General features: G+C 41.2%; 1 protein-coding gene across 1 annotated transcript in view; it reads left to right on the top strand.

Moving 5' to 3' along the window:
• adad1 (adenosine deaminase domain containing 1 (testis-specific)) overlaps nucleotides 1-22,391 on the top strand; it is a 116,725-nt gene that overhangs the window by 66,668 nt on the left and 27,666 nt on the right. The window contains exons 7-9 of the mRNA XM_078540026.1: nucleotides 4,356-4,482; nucleotides 15,477-15,644; nucleotides 19,433-19,665. Coding sequence (XP_078396152.1) covers nucleotides 4,356-4,482; nucleotides 15,477-15,644; nucleotides 19,433-19,665 — 528 coding nt within the window. The remainder of the gene's footprint in view (nucleotides 1-4,355; nucleotides 4,483-15,476; nucleotides 15,645-19,432; nucleotides 19,666-22,391) is intronic.

Raw genomic sequence — 22,391 nt, 5'->3', positions numbered from 1 at the left:
AACTTCTACCCCCTGAACTGACTTTCACTGTGAAGGACGAATTAAAGATCCCTCCCTCTAGCCAAAGTTAGATGAATCTTCGAACTTTGTTTAAATCCTCAAACTTGGCCTCTTCAGTCCGAGTGCGAGCGCTCATCCACATCTTGCATGGTGAACAGCAGAGACTTATTACCTCTATCTCTCTCTCTCAGATTCTTGCACACTGCACATGTCTGTGAGGCTGTGATTTTCAGAAAGACCTGCAACCCAACCCTACAATGGCTTCCTATAGACCCTTCCCCTCCCAAAGCCCATCCCCAAGGCAATGTAAATCACATGGGCCTTATATCCAGGTAGAAATGCTAATTAGCTATCCTCTAGATTCCCCCACCCCCTCAAATTTGTTCTGTCTTGGAATTTAATAATTTAAAGTATAACCTTTACAAAAACCTGACATTCCTAACACCTCCCTGGGACTTGGGGACTAACAATTTATCCATGCTGCGTTTGTTACCAAAGCCATGCATATGCAGTTCTAGTGTTTTACTCTGGACAAGGTTAAGAAGCATGGGGCAGGGTTATGGTCTGGAAGCTGGTAAGTGTGGATTTCTTTGACCATGTTTGAGTTTTAACTCCTGCCAATGTGAAACTTATTGTATAAAATTAGGAAAGGGAAATAATAAATTGGGCATTTAATGTAAAATTAACTGTTATAGGAATGTTAATCTATAATAATGTAATTGCATGGGTCCCTAACACAGTCCAATGTTGTAGATTTTTAGAATCATGTTTCACAAAGCACCCCAAAGAATTGTGAAAGAAATTGGCACTGATGGCAAGAAAGCAGACCCTATGAACTCCCTCCCCTGTGAACTCCCCATCACCGACTTAACTTTGATCTGTTCCCTCCAGCCGCAACATTAATCTCACTGCTGCTCAGCAGCAGCCTTTACTGGAGCTTTCCCCACCTGACACAGCCCAGACCTCTGGGGGTAGTTTTCCCAGGCAAGGGAAGGGGGTTTTTTGTCCATGAAATTCTTGAAATTGATGTTGGCCTTGGATCCCTGCTACATCGTCCCACTTGCCTGACAGGTGTGACGTCATTGGTCTGCGCACGTACAGAAATTCAATGTGCATGTGCAGTCGGGTATCAGCAACCATCTTTCATTGGCAGGAGACAGTGTTTATCCACCATTAGCATAGATGCCCTGGTCTTTGTTTGCAAATGTGAATATCTTGCACCATCTTCCCAGTGAAAGTTAAAGACTCCCCCTTTAACCTTTAACAACCAAGCCACTTAGGCTTGTTATCAGCAGAATTCAGAGCAGATCACATGACCCCCTTCAGTCCTCCATTCTATCTTAAATTAAAGACACAATCCCAAAACATAATTTTATAAACTTGGTATTCGCAACAATATCTCCCATTAAAAAGCAAGAATAAATTAGCCAATAACAAAACAGCACAGATGAATAAAGAGATAAATGTCAAGTTGAAATGAAGTAAAAGGCACACATCATGTATATGGAGAGAATGACAAAAGGAAATTCAGAGTCAGCAAAGAAATTTTAAAAAGAGAAAGCATAGAGCTACAAACTTAAACTATCAAAGTTTATAACAATAAATAAAGTATTCTACAGACACACACAAATAACCAAAGAAAAATCATAAGGATAGGGACATGATGAGATGCATAAGATAAATTTAAATGTGACATCGAATTACCAGAAATAAATAATTATTTAGGTTCGCTGGTAAATACTGAGGCAAGCAAGGTGGAAGTGACATTCAAACAGGAGATCAAAATGTATCCCAAATCAAATAGAGAGAGGATAAAATCCTTGGTCTGAATGGATTGTATCCTCACATATTAAAAGTAGTTGGGGAAGAAAAAAGAGATAAAAGCAAAAAACTGCAGATGCTGGAAACCTGAAACAAAAACAAAAATACCTAGAAAAACTCAGCAGGTCTGACTGCATCTGTGGAGAGGAATACAGTTAACGTTTCGAGTCCGTATGATTCTTCACCAGAACTAAGGAAAAATAGAAAAGAGGTGACATATAAGCTGAAAATATAAGAAAAAACAGAGGCACTATTACATATCCTTTTCTCATTTTCATATGGTGTCAGAGGACTATTAGACAGCTAATGCTTGTATTTTTTTAAAAAGATGGAACAAATATAAGAAACTAGCCCAGTTAGTTCAAAGTTTGCGGTAGGAAAAGTAATGAAAGATGTACAAGAAAAGCATTTAGAAAATACCATAAAGATGTCAGCATGGATTGTAAAAAGGAAGCTCATGCTTGAACAACCTCTTGTATTCTTTGAAGAATGACAGAGTTGACAAAGAGTAATGTAGTTGACGTAATATATTTGGATTTTCAAAATGCTTTTGACAACTTGCTGCATAGTAGATTTGTCCAAAGTCAGATCATGTGGGGTCAGAACAAGTAACAATGATTAATGAAATGGCTATAAAACAATTACAGTAATGCTGGGGATGACTGTTGGTTCATTATTTACATGAATGATTTGGGCTTGAATCAGAAGTATATCATCAACATTTGTGAACAGTACCAAATTAGGGGTTAATAATGAGGAGGACTGAGACAAAATCCTGGAAGACATCTACAAGCTTGCGAATGACTATACGATTGACAAATTAATTTTTATACAGATAAATGTGCAATGGTGCATTTTGGTAGAATGATTAAGGAGGCTACACACTGCTTGAAAAATTAAAGCATAACTTGTCAGAGGAGTAAAGGCAATCTAGGGTTACAGATTTTTACGATCCCCCTGGGGAAACCAGAAACCAAATTTATCAAATGACCCTCAAATGAAGAAATTACCAACAAGGTTTCACTTTTTATAACTTTTACTTCAATGTGAATCAGAACCAATGAAAAGTAAATATGCAAATGATACTTCAAATATAGAGGTAAATTTCACATTGATCAATACAATAAAGATATGTCTTATTCATGAAGAGCTTTCACCAACTAGTTTCACAAAGGGGTATGATTATCATCAGCAAAGCACACTTCTGCCAGTCCTCTTTCCCTTGGATCATGACAGTTCCGATGATATAGCTCTCCAGAGTTTTTTTTCAACTGACCACCCAGTAACACCTTGGTTCATGGTTTGGCCACTTCTGGGAAAACACCCAGTGCTTTAGCGACCCTGAGCTATTCATAGCTTTCCAGATTTTAGACCTTTTTAACCAGCTTGCACAGTGCTTCCAAGAGTTCTTGCCTCCTTTTCTGCCAAAACAGTAAAGCTAACCTCTGCCTGAGAGAGATTTGCTTATTCTCCCTACAGGAATTTGGTATGTTCCTCTTTCTGTCTCTGTCTGCATCTGTGTCTTCACCCTGCAGCTCCTCTGCTTGTAGTTCTTCTTTATGTCTGCCAGCCACACACCACCTTTCTTAACTTCCTTCCTGTTGGTCTGCTTCCAGGTCAAGGTCTGCTGCCAGATCACATGAACCAGTATTTCTTCTTATCCAAGAAAATTACAATTGATCCCATTACAATTTATGTAAACTCTTAAGTGCTTTTCAAACATTCTGAAAAACAATCTCAGATGCTGCAGACTTTTTAAAGAAATTACAAAATTTCCTTACCGTACTGCTTCCAGGTCACAGGTCATCACAGGATTTACAAATCACTCAACATAGTGGTGCATGTTAATAAAGTCATTAAATAAAAAGCACTGGGATTCATTTCCGGGGATAGAATTGAAAAGCAGAGAAGATATGTTAAATTATAGAACCTTGGTTAGACCACATTTGGAGTACTATGAACTATCCTGGTCTCCATATTAATAAAAGGATATCGAGATATTGAAGAAGGTACAAAAATGATTTTCTACTATGATGCTAGAACTAAGAGGTTACACTTACCAAGAAAGATTGAGCAAATTGGGATCCTTTTCTCTAGAAAAGAAAAGGCGGAGGATTGACCTGTTGGTTGTCTTTAAGATTATGAAAGGTTTTGATCGGGAAATGTAGAGAAGATGTTTCCACTTGTGGGGGAGACCAAAGCCAGGGGCTCTAATACAATATAGTTACTAATAAATCCAATAGGGAATTCAGGAGAAACCTCTTTATCTGGGTAATGTTTAAAATGTAGAACTCAATATCATAAGGAATAGTTGAGGTGAATAACATGGATGCATTTAAGAGGAAGCTAGATAAAGAAGTGAGAGAGAAAGGAATAGGTCATGCTAATAGGATTAGATGTGGAGTGGCAGGAGGAGACCTGTATGGACCGTAAACGTTGTCACCAACCTGTTGGGCCCAATGGCCTGTTTTTGTGCTGTATATTCTATGTAACTAATTTTCCAATTGAGAATTATATTAAGTTTTTAAATTTAGATGGACAGCCTTATGAAGTTGTTGCAGTTGGAACAGGAGAAATGAACTGCAATGATCCTTTATTTTCTGAAGGCCGAATTGTGCATGATTCCCATGCTGTAGTTACTGCAAGACGCTCATTATTGAGGTAAAGTATATAATATTCTAAATTCAGAAGGTCGGTATTGAGGGTACACAATTTCATTGTTGGAAATAGCACAAAAGGTAAAGATAAAACGTTTTTAATGCCTGATGGCTACAATGTAAGTTGTAAAACAGAGTCAGCCTGCTGCCTCACATGACATCTACATAAGCTTGAAACAAAAAAAACCAAAGCTTGTAATTATATAAGATCTCTCAACCTGCAGTCCTGCTCTAGAACCTTGAGAGCAAATTCTAGGCTGATGCTTGCGTGCAGTACTGAGGGATTGCTACACTGTTGGCAATGCTGTCTGTCAAAGGAGACTTTGAACCCCCATGTCTGATCAACCTGCTTATCTTGACTTAAAAGATCCAATGGCACTTTTTTTTTTGGAAATAGAGCAGAGAATTCTCTCCTGATGCCCTGATTAATATTTATCCCTCAACCAACATCACTAAAGAGACACACTGACCATTACATTGTTAATATTTCTAAGATCTTGGTTTACGCAAATTTGTTGCTACACGTCCCATATTATAAGTGACTACATTTAAAAAAAAGCTTAATTGGCTGCAAAATATTTTTGAACGTTCTGGGGTCAAGAAAAGCTATATAAATGCAATTCTTCCTTTCTGTTAGTTTGAAATTTGTATTGTTTTATTAATTTGTTATTGCGAAAAAGTAGAAAGCATTTTGAATAATTTTACAAAGTTTGGTCTGAGGTATCAAAATGACAGTGGCCTGTTGCAATATTTGAATAAAATATAAAATAACCAGCTTCCTGTGTGGTGTAATGTTTTGTTACTGTGCATTTTTTCCCATTGGAAATGCACCAGTAAAAGAATGGGGATTTCTTTGAAAAGTGGCTCACTTTGGCTCCAACCATTATTAAGACTGATGCTAGCTACACCATTGGAAGTGAGAGTTCTGCTGGGGTGTAAAGTTGCTGTGGACACATGATGCTACTGGGCTTGTGGTGCTCGAGTCTCTTTGCAAAGCCGTTGCAATCACTCCGACTTGCAATTCCCTCGCTCAGGAGCCAGGACTGAGAGGCGAGTTTAAACAGCTGCGGAGCTCAGGAAATCCCACCCTGTGTTACTCCCAGAGGGAGAGGGAATAGATTGGGAGTTGAAGAGCAAGAGTTCTGGCCCAGGTCCCGAAAGAAGTAATACCTTCTCTCTCACTGCAAGCGACACTAGTCCAGCTCAGGATAATCAAAACGTAAATCTGATAATCCAAAGGCTCTTTTCAGAGCCACCCATGGGATCTGATTAGTGTCGAAGGAACCCAGAGATGGACTTATTATAACGGATTGACCTGTTACTGATCTGTTCACTTGTTTTCCATTACCTCTATTGATCATGCTCTGCTTCCCTCTGGTCCGCCCGGGCAATTTTTCACCCCCACCATTTTGCGTAGATCTTGACCTTGTCTGATATTGTAAAATGGGTGATGCTGAGTCAGTGACCCATTTTGCACCTCTCCTGTATTGTTCTCACCCGTTTTCCATTACTGCAAGAAAGTCAAGATCTATCCTCATGTGTCTCTCCTCCCCCCCCACCACACCCAGCCTCAAAAACCTGCTCTGGCAATGTGCACCCTGTCCAAATCTATGCCTACAACTATAAAAATAATCTAATATCAGAAAATTGGGTAACTATTTGAAATAAAAACAATGCTGGAAACACCCAGGTCAGGCAGCAAAGAGAGTTTTGGTTTCAGGTCAATAAGCTTACATCAAAAACATCTATTTGAGCCTATTTAAGACCCACCATTATCCATTATTTACACAACCCATAGCAGAAAATCTAGACACTCAAGCCACCATCAAAAAGTGCAAAGAAGCATCAAGACATAAATACATACAACTTCCTTGATTTAAAAATAATTTGCATAAAAGGAACTATGTGATTGAAGTATTGGCAACTCACAGTTCTCACCTATTAGACTTGGCTTGGTGGTATTTCGTGGTCTTGTTGGCTCTTTCTCGGTCTTGTTATAAGGACCTGTTTGTATTATACTGTCTTATTGACACCTCAAAATGACTATACGTGCATAGGTTTTAATAGACAATTTCAGATCTCCGGCATTTTGTATTCAGTGCAAATACTTATTGTTGCTTACAATGTGATCTCCTTTACATTGGGGAGACCAGACGCAGATTGGGTGACTGCTTTGCAGAACACCTCCGTCCTTCTGCAAGGATGACCCCAAGGGTCTGGTGGCCCATCATTTTAATTTGCCATCTTACTCTCACGCTGACATCTCTGTTTTGGGGTGCTGCATTGTTCCAGTGAAGCTCAACATAAGCTTCCAGACTCAACATTAAACTCACCAATTTCAGCACCCACTCGACCCCTCCCCTCCACCCTGTTTTCTTTTGCTTTCAGACAGCAGCACACCTACTTTAGGTATATTTTTTGTTTCTTTTCCTACCCCACCACCATTCCCTTTGGCCCTGTAAGACTAATTCTTCTGTCATTCAGTTTCTCCTGTCTTCCACCTGATCACAGGCCTCCCTTTTGTCCTTGCCCCACAACGATCCCTTCCCCCCCCCCCCCGGCCCCCTTGCTCAAAACCTATTACCTGTCTGACTTTTCCCAGTTCTGATGAAAGGTCATTGACCTGAGATATTAATTGTGTTTCCTTCTCTACAGATGCTGCCAACCTCCTAAGTATTCCCCGCTTTGTGATATTGGTTTATTTTGCCACAAAGTATTTGTGAAAGAAATCTGTTAATCACACTCCCTTCAAGGCTCAATGAAAGCACCTAAATATGTAACACATGGTCCTTTAAAATAAAGAAAGCCCCACAAAGTAGATAATTTATCTCTGTTCTGCTAATGGCATCCTGATACACTGCCAACAATTGAACATTACATAAGAGTCGGAGCAGGAGTAGACCATATGGGCCATTGAGCCTGCTCTGCCATTGCTACATTAACTCCACCATCCTATCCAATCCCAAGAACACAAAAAATATGAGCAAGAGCAGACCATACACCCCGTCGACCTGCTCTGTCATTTAATATGATTATGGCTGATCTCAGGCTTCAACTCCACTTTTCCAACTGCTCCCCCCTTACCTTTAATTCCCTGACAGACCAAAAGTCTGTCCATCCCAGCCTTAAATGTATTCAGCTATAGCACATCCACAACTCTCTGGGGTAGAGATTTCCAAAGATTCACAACCCTTTGAGTGAAACAATTTCTCCTATCTCAGTCCTAAATGAGTGGTCCCTTATCCTGAGACTGTGCCCTCGTGTTTTAGATTCCCCGACCAGTGGAAACAATCTCTCAGCACCTACCCTATCAAATCCCTTCAAAATCTTGTATGTTTGAATAAGATCGCCTCTCATTCTTCTAAACTCCAGAGAATATAGGCCCAGTTTATTCTCTCATCACAGGGCAATCCCATCATCCCAGGGATCAATCTAGTGAACCATCACTGTAGCACCTTCATTGCAAGTATATTCTTCCTTAAATATGGTGACCAAAACGGCACATACTATTACAGATGTGGCCTCACCAAAGCCCTGTACAAATGTAGCAAGACGATTTTATTCTTATATTCCATTACCTTTGCAATAAAGGCCAACATGCCATTTGCCTTCCTAATTGCTTGCTGTACCTGCATGCAAACTTTCTGCATTCCTTGTACGAGCACACCAATGTCTCTCTGAATATCAACATTTACAAGTTTCAGACCTTTCAAAAATTATTTTGCTTTTCTATTTTTACAACCAAAGTGAATAATCTCTCACTTGCCCACATTATACTCCATCTGCCATCTTATTGCCCACTTGCTTAATCTGTCTATATCTCTTTGGAGCCTCTCTGTCGTCTTCACAGCTTACATTTCCACCTACCTTTGTATTGTCAGCAGACTTAGATACATTCCTCTCTGTTTCTTCATCTAAGACATTAATACAGATTGTAAATAGCTGAAGCTCCAGAACTGATCCTTGTCACAGCCTGGCAACTTGAAAATGTCCTGTTTATGCCTACCCTTGGTTACCTGCCTGTTAGCCAAAGCTCTATCCATACTCCTAACTCAATGAGCCCATATCTTGTCTATAAACTTTAGTGTGGCATTTCACCAAATGCTTTTTGGAAATTCAGGCCTACTACGTCTACTGGTTCCCCTTTATGTACCCTTTTTACATCACCAAAATTTGTCAACACTATTTTTCTTTCATAAAATCATGTTGTCTTGTTCTAGTCATGCTATGCATTTCTAAGTGCATTGTTAAGACTTACTTAATGATGGATTCCAGCATTTTCCCAATGACTGATGTCAGGCTAACTGGCCTGTAGTTCCTTGTTTTCTCTCTCCCTCCTTTCTTGAATAGCAGTGTTATGTCTGCCAACTTCCAATCTAATGGGACCATTTCTGAATCGAAGGCATTCTGGTAAATCCTAGCCAGCACGCTATCTTGGCAGCTATCTCTTTTAGAACCCTAAGATGTAGGTCATCAGGCCCTGGGGTTTTGTTGGATTTTAGTTCCTTAAGTTTCTTAATATTTTTTCTCTGATATTAATTACCTCAATTTCCTCACTCTTTATAGCCCCTGGGTTATCCTCTATTTCTGGTATGCAACATGTGTCGTCCACTGTGTAGACTTGAAGGTCGGTATTTTATGGCCTGCACCGTGGCAGGTTTGGAAGTGGGGAGGGCATTTAATCGGGCAGGAAGGTGGCAGGTGCGGACTTTGCCACCTTCCTGTCTCCATTTCATTTAAGTTTGCGAATAGCCTTCCTACCACACTGTCAATTGAGGAACTTAAGTGGCAGGATGATGGTTAAGAGGGTGACAGGAGGTTTGGAGGGGGGATGGGATGAAGATATGGGGGGGCTCCACATTGACCTGCAGAACTAGCCAGGTATCTGTGCGAACAGAGCCAGGCTTTTTAACCTGACCCACCACCGCCTCCTGGCTGTAGGATCTATTGCTGACGACATGATAGCAAGGCAGGGGGTTGATGAGACTTCAGTTTCTTATGAAGAAGCCCTGCAAGCTTTCGACTCTCATTTCCCCGTCTGTCAGAATTTAATAATCAAGAGGGCTAAATTTAATAGAAGAAAGCAACGGTCAGGCAAAAGCATGGATTTGTTCATCAACGATCTCAATAGGCTGGCAGCGAACTGCGCTTTTGGAATTTTTAAAGACAAGCTAACTTGTGACAAAATTGTAGTAGGGGTCCTAGATGAAGCATTATCAGACCTCTTACAGACGAGAGGATTTAACGCCAGTGAAGGCAGTGCAGATCGCGAGGCAAATGGGGAGGCAGAGGACTCGTGGAGAAGATGGAGTGGGACCGTTCAGGGTTTGTAGGCCATAAAATGGAAAGCGTGCCTAAGCCTGCCAAAATGGGGGAAAATCCGCTAATTACCATTTTGAAATGCCACCAGTGTGGCGGGAACAGACCAGACAAACAAGAAAAATAGGCCACTGCTTGTTGCTGGAAAACATTGACACTCTGTAAAAAGAGAGAGAAAATTTTAAAACTGACCCATGTACAAGAAAAGAACCACAAGAACAGGAATTAACCTTCCTAGGAGAGAGAAATGACGCTGAAAACAAGTATTGGTGCTAAACTTGAAGTGATGGACACCCACAGAGTTTAAATTAGACACGGGAGCAGGGGTTTCTATTTGATTAGATTAAGTCAAATTGCTCAAAATAGATTACATTGCAACCTTCACCTATTACATTTCAAGATCATAGGGGGACGACATTAAAAGTGAAAGGCCAACTCATGGCGCAGCTGATATATAAAGATCGAGAAGCCCTCAAACCTCTCTGTCATTCAAAATCAAGAATGCTCTCTATTAAGCAAAAAGACATGCCTAAAACTGAAATTAATTTGTAAAGTGGACAAAGTTGCTCATGATTACACCGCTAGATTCTGATATGAATCCTCAAAATTGTTTACAGGGCTGGGAAATTAAAGACCGAGTACCACATCACCCTATGAGCTGATGCTCAGCAAATTTCCCTCTTTACAGTTAGAAGGCATGGAAGGAGTAATATGCCATATGGATGACATACTTATACATGGATCCATGAGAGAAGAGCATGACCGCAGGGTCAGAGCAGTCCTGAGAGCCTTACAGGATGCAGGTCTGAATGAAAATTTTGAGTTCACCAAACCTATGATCAGGTTTCTAGGTCACATAGTACAAAGCCACTGGAATCACAGCTGATCCGCAAAAAAACAAGTTATCAGAGAATTTCCACAACCCAGGAACATAACTGAACTTCAATAATTCCTTGGGATGGTGAACTAAGTAGGCAGGTTTCTACAGAATTTAGCAGAGGTTAACGAGCCCCTGGTAAAACTTTTGAGATAGGGTCAATGGTGGTGCTAGAATGTGGACCACCAAAATGCTTTTGAAAGGATTAAACAACTTTTAATCTCTTCCGAAATCTTGGCACGTTATGACCCGGAATTACTGATCATAGCATTGTCTACGTGTTAGGGTGGGAGGGCAGTACTTTTTTTTCTTTCATAGGATGTGGGCATCGCTGGCTAGCATTTTTATTGCCCATCTCTAATTGCCCTTGCGAAGGTGGTGGTGAGCCGCCTTCTTGAACCGCTGGAGTCCATGTGGTGTAGGTACACCCACAGTGCTGTTAGGCAGGGAGTTTCCAGGATTTTGACTCAGTGACAGTGAAGGAATGACAATATAGTTCCAAGTCAGAATGGTGTGTGGCTTGGAGGGAAACTTCCAGGTGGTGGTGTTCCCATGCCCTTGTCATTCTAGGTGGTAAAGGTTGTGGGTTTATAAGGTGCTGTCAAAGGAGCCTTGGTGAGTTGCTGCAGTGCATCATGTAGATAGTAAACACTACTGCTAATGTGCATCAGTGGTGGAGAGAGTGGATGGGGTGTCAATCAAGCAGGCTGCTTTGTCCTGGATGGTGTTGTGCTTGTTGAGTGTTGTTGAAGTTGCGATCATCCAGGCAAGTGGAGGGTATTCCATCATGCTTCTGATTTGTGCCTTGTAGATGGTGGACAGGCTTTGGAAAGTCAGGAGGTGAGTTACCCTCCCCAGATTTCCCGGCACCTGACCTGCTGTTGTAACCACAGTATTTATATGGTTGTCCCAGTTCAGTTTCTGGTCAATGGTAACCCCCAGGATGTTGATAGTGGGGGACTTAGTGATGGTAATGCCATTGAATGTCAAGGGGACGATGGTTGGATTTTCTCTCATTGGAGATAGTCGTTGCCTGACACTTGTGTGGCATGAATGTTACTTGCCACTTATCAGCCCAATCCTGAATGTTGTCCAGGCCTTGCTGCATATGGACTTAGACAGCTTTTCAGTATCTGAGGAATGGTGCTGAACATTGTGCAATCATCAGCAACATCCCCACTTTTGACCTTATGGAGGGAAGGTCATTGATGAAGCAGCTGAAGATGGTTGGGCCTAGGGCACTACCCTGAGGAACTCCTGGGATTGAGATGATTGACCTCCATTAACCACAACCATCTTCCTTTGTGCTAAGTTTGACTCCAACCAGTGGAGAGTTTCCGCCCCCCCCCCCCCCCCACCCCGATTCCTCTCGACTCCAGTTTTGCTAGGGCTCCTTGATGCCACGCTTGGTCAAATGTTGCCTCGATGTCAAGGGCAGTCACTCTCACCTCACCTCTGGAGTTCAGTTCTTTGATCCATGTTTGGATTAAGACTATCATGAGGTCAGGAGCTGAGTAGCCCTGGCAGAACCCAAACTGAGTGTCATTGAGCAGGTTATAGCTGACTAAGTGCCACTTGCTGGCACTGTATACAACCCCTTACATCACTTTGCTGATGATCGAGAGTTGACTGATGGGGTGGTAATTAGACCGGTTAGATTTGCCCTGCTTTTTGTGGACAGGATGTAGATGGGCAGTTTTTCACATTGCTGGTAGATGCCAGTGTTGTAGCTGAGTGCAGCGCAGAGAGACGGCAAGCATAGACCAGTCTACTATGCCTCTAAACCACTAACATAAACGAACAAAGATATACCACGATCACAAAAGAAGCTTTGGCAGCAACTTGGGCATGTGAAAAATTTTTGGACTATGTCATGGGTCTGTGTTTCAAAATCGAAACAGACCATAAACCACTAGTCACCCTTCTGAACACGAAAGAAATAGTGAAAATGCTGCCCAGAATCCAATAGTTCAGATTAAGTTTGCTGAAATATGACTCCATCACAGAATATGTGCAAGGACGATGTCAAATAACTGCCACGAGCATCATCAGAAGGAACCAAACAAGAGGATTTACACTTCGTCGAGGAGGTTGAAGCGTATGTGTCCTTAATCACTCAGCACTTACCAGCTACTACAAGAAGATTGCAGGAAATAAAGCAAGCGCAGCAACAAGGTGAAGAATGCCTTCAAATCCAAGAGCACTGTCTGGAAGGATGGCCAGACACTATCCTCAGTAATCTGATACTACACCACTTTGAACAGTGCAAGCACCTCTCAGTCATTCATGATTTATGAGTCTTCAATGAGAGAATAGTCATACCGAAAGCACTTTGGCTTTATATTCTTCAAAAACTTCACCAAAGTCATCTAGAATTGTAAGGTGTCGTGCAAAGGCACAACAATCATTCTGGTGGCCAGGCATTACTTGCTTTACAGAAGAAATGATTTTTAACTTTCATACTTGTGCTATAACCAACCAGGAACAAAAAGAACCACTATTAACTTCTTCCTTTCCACCAAGGCCATGGGAGTGCCTGGTAATGGACTTATTTGAATTTAAGGGGAAAACACTATTGTTGTCGATTACTACTCATGGTGGATCGAAGTAAATCAATTGCATAGTATCAAAGCAGAAACAGTCATTCAACCCTTTAAGAATTTATTCAACGTTTGGCCTTCTGGACATTATATTGTCTGACCATGAGCTGCAATTTGTAAATGAGCTATTCTAAAATTTCTTAAACGAATATGGCTTAATTCATGTAACCAGTTCACCTGACTATCCAAGCAAATTGGGAGGCTGAGAGATGGGAACAAACTATTAAGGGTTTCTGAAAGAAAAATAAGACCTTAATTGAGCTCTTCTGAGTGATCGGTCCTAACCTCCACAGAATGGTTTCTCATCATCAAAATTACTAATAGGTAAGAAATTGAGAACACAGCAAAAACCTAAACTCAGCGTCACTATGAACAACCATGAGAGGGTGAAACAGGACATGGAAGACCAGAGGAACAGCCGGGTTCTGAACTTTAATCACAGACGTAGAGCATGTGAGTTAACAGTGCTGAAGCCAGGGGAGAGAGTACGATTCCAAGATCAACAGAGATAAGGTACGATCATTGAAAATACTCTACAAGCAAAATCGTACAGGTTGAGACAGACCAGGGTATCATAAGGAGAAACCCCAGTGCCTTAGTATCTTTAGAAAGAAAGCCAATACTTCAGTTTACTACTCAGACCCTGGAAAGGGGGAAAGACTTCACCACAATCTCTACAGCAACCCAGGAGAAGATCACTCGCACTGACAGAAGGGAGAATACTGAATATCCTTGACCTCAAAAGAAGACCAGGGAAATTGGTCAAGACACCTCAGAGGCTAACCCTGTGAAGTCTGAGACTTTGTGGGGGAGATGTAGGAAGCTGTAAATGCGATGGGGGAATAAAGACTTGGGGGGTGATGTAGAGTAAAAGGTTCACATCAAAAGCATACATGATGTTGATGTAAAAATGTCAGATCATATGATTGAGAGGTAAGAGAGATCTGGAAGAAAGAGAAGCTCCATTGTGTGGAAGCCCAAATCTGTAAACACTTTCCGTAAATAAACGGTCATGGTTAGAGAGACTATGGACTCGAGCAGCATACATTTAGGAGACTAGAGAATCCCCCTTTTAAAACAGTCTAAACCCTTACACACAACGAAATTCCTCTACTCTGAGGAGACCAAACAAAGATTGGGTGACTGCTTTATAGAACACCTCTGTTCAGTCCACAAGCATGACCTTGCAATTCCATTGGCCTGTCATTTTAATTCTCCACCTTGCTGTCCAAGGACATTTCATCACCTTGGCCTGCTGCACTGTTCCAGGAAAGCTCAACATAAGCTTGAAGAATAGCACATCATCTTTCAGTTAGGCACTTTACAGCCTTCTGGACTCAACATTGAGTTGAACAACTTCAGACTGTAAACTGTCTCTCTACCTCCCCCCTCTCAACCAGGTTTTCTTCTCTTTATTTCTTCATGGTTCAGTTTTTCTCTTGTTTTTGTTTACAGCAGCACACCTGCTCTAGGCACTTGTTTTTGTTTACCTTCCTGCCCCATCACCATTCCCTTTGGTCTCGTAGGACTAAATCTTCTGCTATTCAATCTCTTCTGTCTTCCACACTGACATAGACCTTCCTTTTGTCCTCTTCCCACCCACCCCTTACTGTAACTTTTCCCAGTTCTGATGAAAGGTCATCAACCTGAAATGTTAACTCTGTTCCTCTCTCCACAGCTGCTGGCTGACTTGCTGAGTATATCTGCATTTTCTGTTCTTATTTCAGATTTCCAGCATCTGGAGTATTCTGCTTTTCGACCCCAAAGTAGGGCTCTTCCTTATGTACTGCGCAGGAGTATGGTTGTCACATGGGAGAATACCTCTGTCAGACACAAACTTTCTTTATGTTGCTTCCTCCCTACACCAGTGGCCCAGTATTAGTTCATTCCAGGGGTATGAAATATGCCTCTCAGGAAGAGAACCTAGGAAAGTAAATCATATTCACATTCACATGATATAAATTATTATAACAAAATACTTTATTATTCTGCACTTTTCTTCATGACACACTGGATTTTCTCTGCAAGACTTTGTTATTAAGACATCATCTAATGTGTGTCCTGATGACCCATTCATTTTAACATGTTTTCTTATTTAGAGCAAAGCACAGACATTTTATTACATTGGAGTTAATGTTACATCAGTAAAAGATAATGTGAATTAGAGAGCAGGTATTTCATGTGCACCCCTGTACTTTCTAGGTATATTTACAGGCATCTTCTTATGTTCTACAACAAAAATCCTGATGTGGTGAGCCAGTCTATTTTTTGCACCGAATCCGGAAGAAAAGTTCTTACTATTAAGGATCGGACTAACTTTCACCTTTATCTGAATCAACTGCCAAAAGGAGCTGCACAGATTAAACAGTTGTAAGTCAACAAGCAGAAGGATGTTTAAATTAATCTAATCCTGAAATGGTGTAGATTTATGTCTGTAAAATAGGTCATATTTTACAGGAATAGCGCTCATATATTTTGTTGAAGATTACAGTCCCAAACAGTGACTTGCTTGAGGGCTGTTGTCACTAAAAAAAAATACCAGAAGGCAGTTCTGTTTGGATATGTTACAGTTAAAAATAAGCAATGAATATATGTTGAAAAGAAAATTCTGTATAATATGCTGAATATTTTACATTCTCTGTACTTAATTTTCTAATGCTGAGGTTGCTGATAATTTCATGATGTAAAGATTGCAAACCTGAACAGCAAATGGACGTCCAATCTCTCTGCACCTCCATCCCCCACCGGGATGGTCTGATGGCTCTCCGCTTCTTCCTCGAACAGAGGCCCGAACAATCCCCATCCACCACTACTCTCCTCCGTCTGGCTGAACTTGTTCTCACACTTAACAATTTCTCCTTAAACTCCTCTCACTTCCTCCAAATAAAAGGTGTGGCTATGGGTACCCGCATGGGCCCCAGTTACGCCTGTCTCCTTATGGGGTACGTGGAACATTCCTTGTTCCGGTCCTACTCCGGCCCCCTCCCACAACTCTTTCTCCGGTACATCGATGATTGCTTCGGTGCTGCTTCATGCTCTCGTCTGGACCTGGAAAAATTTATTAATTTTGCTTCCAGTTTCCACCCCTCCATCATTTTCACATGGTCCATCTCTGACACTTCCCTTCCTTGACCTCTCTGTCTTAATTTCTGGTGATAGACTGTCCACCAATATCCATTACAAGCCTACCAACTCCCCCAGCTACCTCGACTACAGCTCCTCACACCCTGCTTCCTGTAAGGACTCCATCCCATTCTCTCAGTTCCTTCGCCTCCGTCGCATCTGTTCTGATGATGCCTCTTACAAAAACAGTTACTCTGACATGTCTTCCTTCTTCCTTAACCGAGGTTTTCCACCCACAGTGGTTGACAGGGCCCTCAACCGTGTCCGGCCCATCTCCCCCTCCACCGTGTCCGACCCATCTCCCACGCATCCGCCCTCACACCTTCCTCTCCCTCCCAGAACCATGATAGGGTCCCCCTTGTCCTCACTTATCACCCCACCACCCTCAGCATTCAAAGGATCATCCTCTGCCATTTCCGCCAACTCCAGCATGATGCCACCACCAAACACATCTTCCCTTCCCCCCGCCCGGCAGCATTCCGCAAGGATCGTTCCCTCCAGGACACCCTGGTCCACTCCTCCATCACCCTCTACACCTCAACCCCTTCCCACGGCACCTTCCCATGCAACCGCAGAAGGTGCAACACCTGCCCCTTTAGTCCCCGTCTCCTCACCTTCCAAGGGCCCAAACACTCCTTTCAAGTGAAGCAGCATTTCACTTGCACTTCCCTCAACTTAGTCTATTGCATTCGTTGCTCCCAATGCGGTTTCCTCTACATTGGAGAGACCAAACGCAGGCTGGGTGACCGCTTTGCAGAACACCTTCGGTCTGTCCGCAAGCATGGCCCAGACCTCCCTGTCACTTGCCGTTTCAACACTCCACCCTGCTCTCATGCCCACATGTCCGTCTTTGGCCTGCTGCAATGTTTCAGTGAAGCTCAACGCAAACTGGAGGAACAGCACCTCATCTTCCGACTAGGCACTTTACAGCCTTCCGGACTGAATATTGAGCTCAACAATTTTAGATCATGAACTCTCTCCTCCATACGCCCCCCTTTTTTTTTCCCAATAATTTATATAGATTTTTCTTTTCCCCCCTATTTCCATTATTTTTAAATGTATTTCCATCCATTGTTTTATCTCTACCTTTTAGCCTTTTTCGATCCCTTCCCTTCACCCCACCCCCCACTAGGGCTATCTGTACCTTGCTCGTCCTGCTTTCTACCCTTAATTAGCACATTCCTTAGATAATATCATCACCTTCAACATCTCTTTATCCTTTTGTCTATGACATCTTTTGGCTATCTCCACCTATCACTGGCCCTCTATCCAGCTCTACTTGTCCCGTTCTTCCCGCCCCCCCCCCCCCCCCCTTAAACCAGCTTATGTTTCACCTCTTTTCTGTTTTTCCTTAGTTCTGTTGAAGAGTCATTCAGACTCGAAACGTTAACTGTGTTCCTCTCCACAGATGCTGCCAGACCTGCTGAGTTTTTCCAGATATTTTTATTTTTGTTCAGCAAATTACAAACTCCATTCAATGTACAAATCATCTGTATACAAGTTAAACTTGCTAAATACACTTGATATGTTCCTGATCACTTTTCTGTCGTGCATCTGGGTCGCACCAAAACATGATTTCCATTATTAAGTGAGCAGCTATTGGTGTCACAAGCCACTCGCTGTGCCTATAGCTGTATGCTTCTATTCCTAGATCGAGCTTTTAAAAAAAAACTTTTAAAGTTCACCACTCTGTTTTCCATTGACTGAAGCTTGCATTAATCAGTTGATTATGGGCAGCTTACTAATCACTTACCAACTTTCCTTGAAAGTGTGCACAGTTCCTGTTGTTAAGGAATAACACTAAAAGTTGCTTATAGTTACATATTTAATCCTCACAACACTAGGAGTTGCCCTACCTTAAGTGACTGAGCTCAACTAGCTGTTTTGTGTTAACTTTATGTTACAACTGTGTACAGTATTATCTGTCTTGTCAGTAAGATATTTTGTAATTTTCTAATGTTCTAGAAATTGGAATTGAAGTGTAATGGTACCTTTTCATTTGCCAAATGTAGTTGCACTTTGTGAGGTGGAGCAGGCCAGTTAAAAATGAATTAAATAAGTGTGGTCTTAATGAATTAAATTATACATCAGGGTGAGCAAGGCTTTTCCCACCACTCAATAATGCAGTATCACAAGCCTGGCTACATCGTCTAAAGAAGGGACTTGTAAGAAAGAGACTTGTTGAAAATTGTGTTCTTTTGGCTGCCAATAATGAAGGAGCCAGAAAGCTCCAATTCCACTGTCCTGGGGAGGAGATGTGGGCACCAAACCTTTTTAAGATCACTTATTAGGCTTGCTGCTTGAACCCCAACTGCACAGTTCCTTTGATTAATAGATGATTATTACTCTGGTGCATTGGAGTACAAGGTCATTTTTCAAGTGTGGCTAGTGATACTGTACCCAAGTAGAATATGTAACACAAGTATCGCTAGAGCCAATAGCTCACTGAGTCTTGGCAGTCATTTTGGATATATGCATCATATGACTTCTTATTACAAAATGACATTTCAGTAAGCTTTCTTAAAAATAAAGCTCCAAGAAATACAGATCAAAAATTATCTTTATTTTTCCGCCCAAAATAAATTATTGCAAGTGAAACCTAACAGATTGATGTAAATACATAGCAAAATTGTCAGCATGTGCAAAGAGAAAACAGATTAACATGTCAGGGTTGACTTCCTGACTTCTCATGGCTGATGGGGAGACTTGCCCACCAAAGTACCTTGGAAACTCAGGAACATGTTAAGTCATGATGTAAATTAAGGCAAACTTATATCATCTAATAGTTTCTTGCTTTTCCATTTAGCCAATTGCAGGTATTGAAATCATTAAGTTCCTCTCTGTGATCTGAGTAATTGTTGTTTGTTCTCCTTCAATCCCATTAAGGGATCTGCTTTTTTTTTGTTTTGGTGAAAGATTAAACTCAAAACGTTAACTTGTCCATTTTCTTTACAGTTGCTAACTGACCTGCTGTGTTTTTCAACTATTTGCATTTTTTAAATTTGTAAGAGAAATGTGCAACTTTCCTTACACAGGCATCTAGCTCCTCACTCAATATCTACCTTTCATACTAACAAAGAGATGGAACTTCATGTTATTTTGGATGGAAAGGTGTACGCAATTAGTCATTGCAGTCCTGAAGTAACTGGAACTAGAGTGTGTAGCATGTCCGGCAGTGATAAGCTTACTCGTTGGGAAGTGCTTGGAGTTCAGGGAGCTCTACTTAGTCACTTCATTGAACCCATCTACATCAACAGCATTCTTATCGGTAAGTGTGGTATTTCAATGCCTAGAAAATTGGTATTCTGCTAAAGTGCACTGCATTTAACCTTCATTATTGAAGTATTTATTAATATGTTTTAATATTTTGAACTTATTAGGAATTTTGCAGCTTGTCAAAAGGTACTTAGTATTTTGTGATCCTTTTTAAATTTCTTAAACATAAGTAATTTATTTTTCATTCCCATGGGTCACCAAAGGCGACTCCTGTCAAGCTTGTTCCACTCCAGCTCATGTCATTTCCACATCTTGCTGGAAACTTTTTTTTTGAGTTATCAACAGTCACAGATTGCAACTCTTTCAAGTACAATCACAGTTCTTGGTTTCCAGGAGTGGGACATGAACCCACAACCCTCTGATTCAAAGGCGAGGGTGCTATGAACTGAGCCACAGCTGACACCTCCACATCTTGCTGGAATCGGACAGAAGTTGCTTCAGGTATAACTTGGAACACCTGGAACAACTTTGTTTGCTGAACTCTTAATGCATTACTTGCCATGATGAGGACCAATCCTAAGGGTTTTTATTTGCATCAAAGAGAGGACAACCTTCTAACGTAGAAATCATGTTGGTGTTTTGTAAAGGTTAGATGAAATAGATGACAAGGAGCCTGAAATTTAAAATTTGAGAAACAAGGCCACATAAATGAACCATCAGAGATCATATTACCAAGGGTTTGTTGAAGAAAGCAACCAAGATTTTGAATGGTGTTATGATGTAGCAGGTGGTATGTGCCAGGCAGACCAAATCCATAAGGGAAACTTGGCCACATTACAACGGTTTTGCAATTTGTGTTTATTATGAGAAGATGTGTGCACTGAATTCAGAAGTAATGAGTCCACTAACACCTTTAATGATTTTAAAAATTAAATTAAAACATTTATTAAGAAAAGAATTCAAACACATACATAAGATTACCATTACTTGATACCAGCCCCAAAATTCTTAACCTGACTCCCAACTACACTTCCCCTTTAAGGTAACAGTACAAAATAGACTTTAAATTCAAATAGGCAATTCAGCAAGGTTACCACAACACCCACTTGACAGTGGAATTCCAAAGGCTTTTTAACACAACTTTAGTTACTGGAGCAGCACACCTGCTTCAGAATGGCTAGAGGTTTTTTCCAAGGTTGTTTCACCCAGTGTAACTTTCAAGATTTTACACCGCCACACCCCTACATAACCTTCCATCCTCCTTTTTATATGTTTCTCTCTCTTTAATGTGCAAAATCCCATGTTCTACATGTCTTTGGAAATTTAGTTTTCCCATAATAAAATCTTTCATGTCATAATTACGGTCACTTTCAGGGGAAAAAATAAACGCATTGCTTTGTCTCACTTACCTTGTCAGTTGTAAACATTACACCATTCCTTTGAAAATCATACAACCCCTTCACTTATTTAAAAATGCAAATTTCCTTCTCACCCTATCTGTAGAATCCTCATCCTAGTTTATTAAGCTCCATTTCAAAAGTCTACTTTACACCTAACTCATTTGATATTATCAATCCTTTGGTCTAAGTGCCTCTAGTCTAATTAAATCAGTCATACAAACAGAACCATCCACATTCAACTCATAAGCCTACAATAATATTATGAAAAATATGATAGTTTTGTGACAATGGTCAGGACCGTTGGTATTTCACCATCTTGTCATGTTTTACTTCATATGTTTTTAACTATAAATAACTCTAAACATTCTAAATAAGCTTGTGCTTATCAATCTGTCAGGATGTTATATTTTGTCTTTTGAAACAAAGAGAGATTATAGTGGGCATCCCACCTATTTTCCAAAAAGTAGTTTACAACAAGTCTGGGTGGAGCCAGAGGACATCGGTAGAGTGTTGAACGAATACTTCTCATCCGTATTCACCCAAGAGAATGAGGATGAAGGTATCGAACTCGGGGAGAGAGACTGCGAGGCTCTTGAGCAAATTGATATAGGGAGTGACAAGGTATTGGAGGTGTTGGCAGGCTGAAAAATGGACAAATCTCCAGGTCTGGATGATTTGTGTCCCAGGCTGCTGAGGGAGGCAAGGGAGGAGATCACGGGCTCTGACCCAAATATTTAATTCCTCTATGGCCGCGGGGGAGGTGCTAGAGGACTGGAGAACAGCTAATGTGGTTCCGCTATTTAAGATGTGTTGTAGAGATAAGCCAGGGAACTACAGACCAGTGAGTCTCTCGTCAGTTGTAGGGAAACTATTGGAGAAAATTCTGAAAGAGAGAATCTGTCTCCACTTGGAGAGGCAAGATTTGATCAGGGATAGTCAGCATGGCTTTGTCAGAGGGAGGTCATGCCTAACAAATTTGATTGAATTTTTTGAGGAGGTGACCAGGTGTGTAGATGAGGGTAGTGCAGTTGATGTAGTTTATATGGATTTCAGCAAAGCCTTTGACAAGGTCCCACATGGGAGACTGATAAAGAAGGCAAATGCACATGGGATACAGGGTAATTTGATAAGGTGGATTCAAAATTGGCTTAGTTGGAGGAGACAGAGGATGATGACAGAAGGATGCTTTAGTGACTGGAAGCCAGTGTCCAGTGGTGTACCACAGGGATCTGTGCTGGGTCCCCTGTTATTTGTCATTTATATAAACGACATAGATGACTATGTGGGGGGTAGGATTAGTAAGTTTGCGAATGACGCAAAGATTGACCGGGTGGTTAACAGTGAGGTTGAGTGTCTTGGGCTACAGGAAGACATAGAC

The sequence above is a fragment of the Cetorhinus maximus genome, chromosome 1 (assembly GCF_964194155.1).
Source record: "Cetorhinus maximus chromosome 1, sCetMax3.hap1.1, whole genome shotgun sequence".
NCBI classification, from domain to species: Eukaryota; Metazoa; Chordata; class Chondrichthyes; order Lamniformes; family Cetorhinidae; genus Cetorhinus; species Cetorhinus maximus.
The sequence above is the reverse complement of the archived record's forward strand: the minus strand, read 5'-3'. Positions and strand labels throughout refer to the sequence as shown.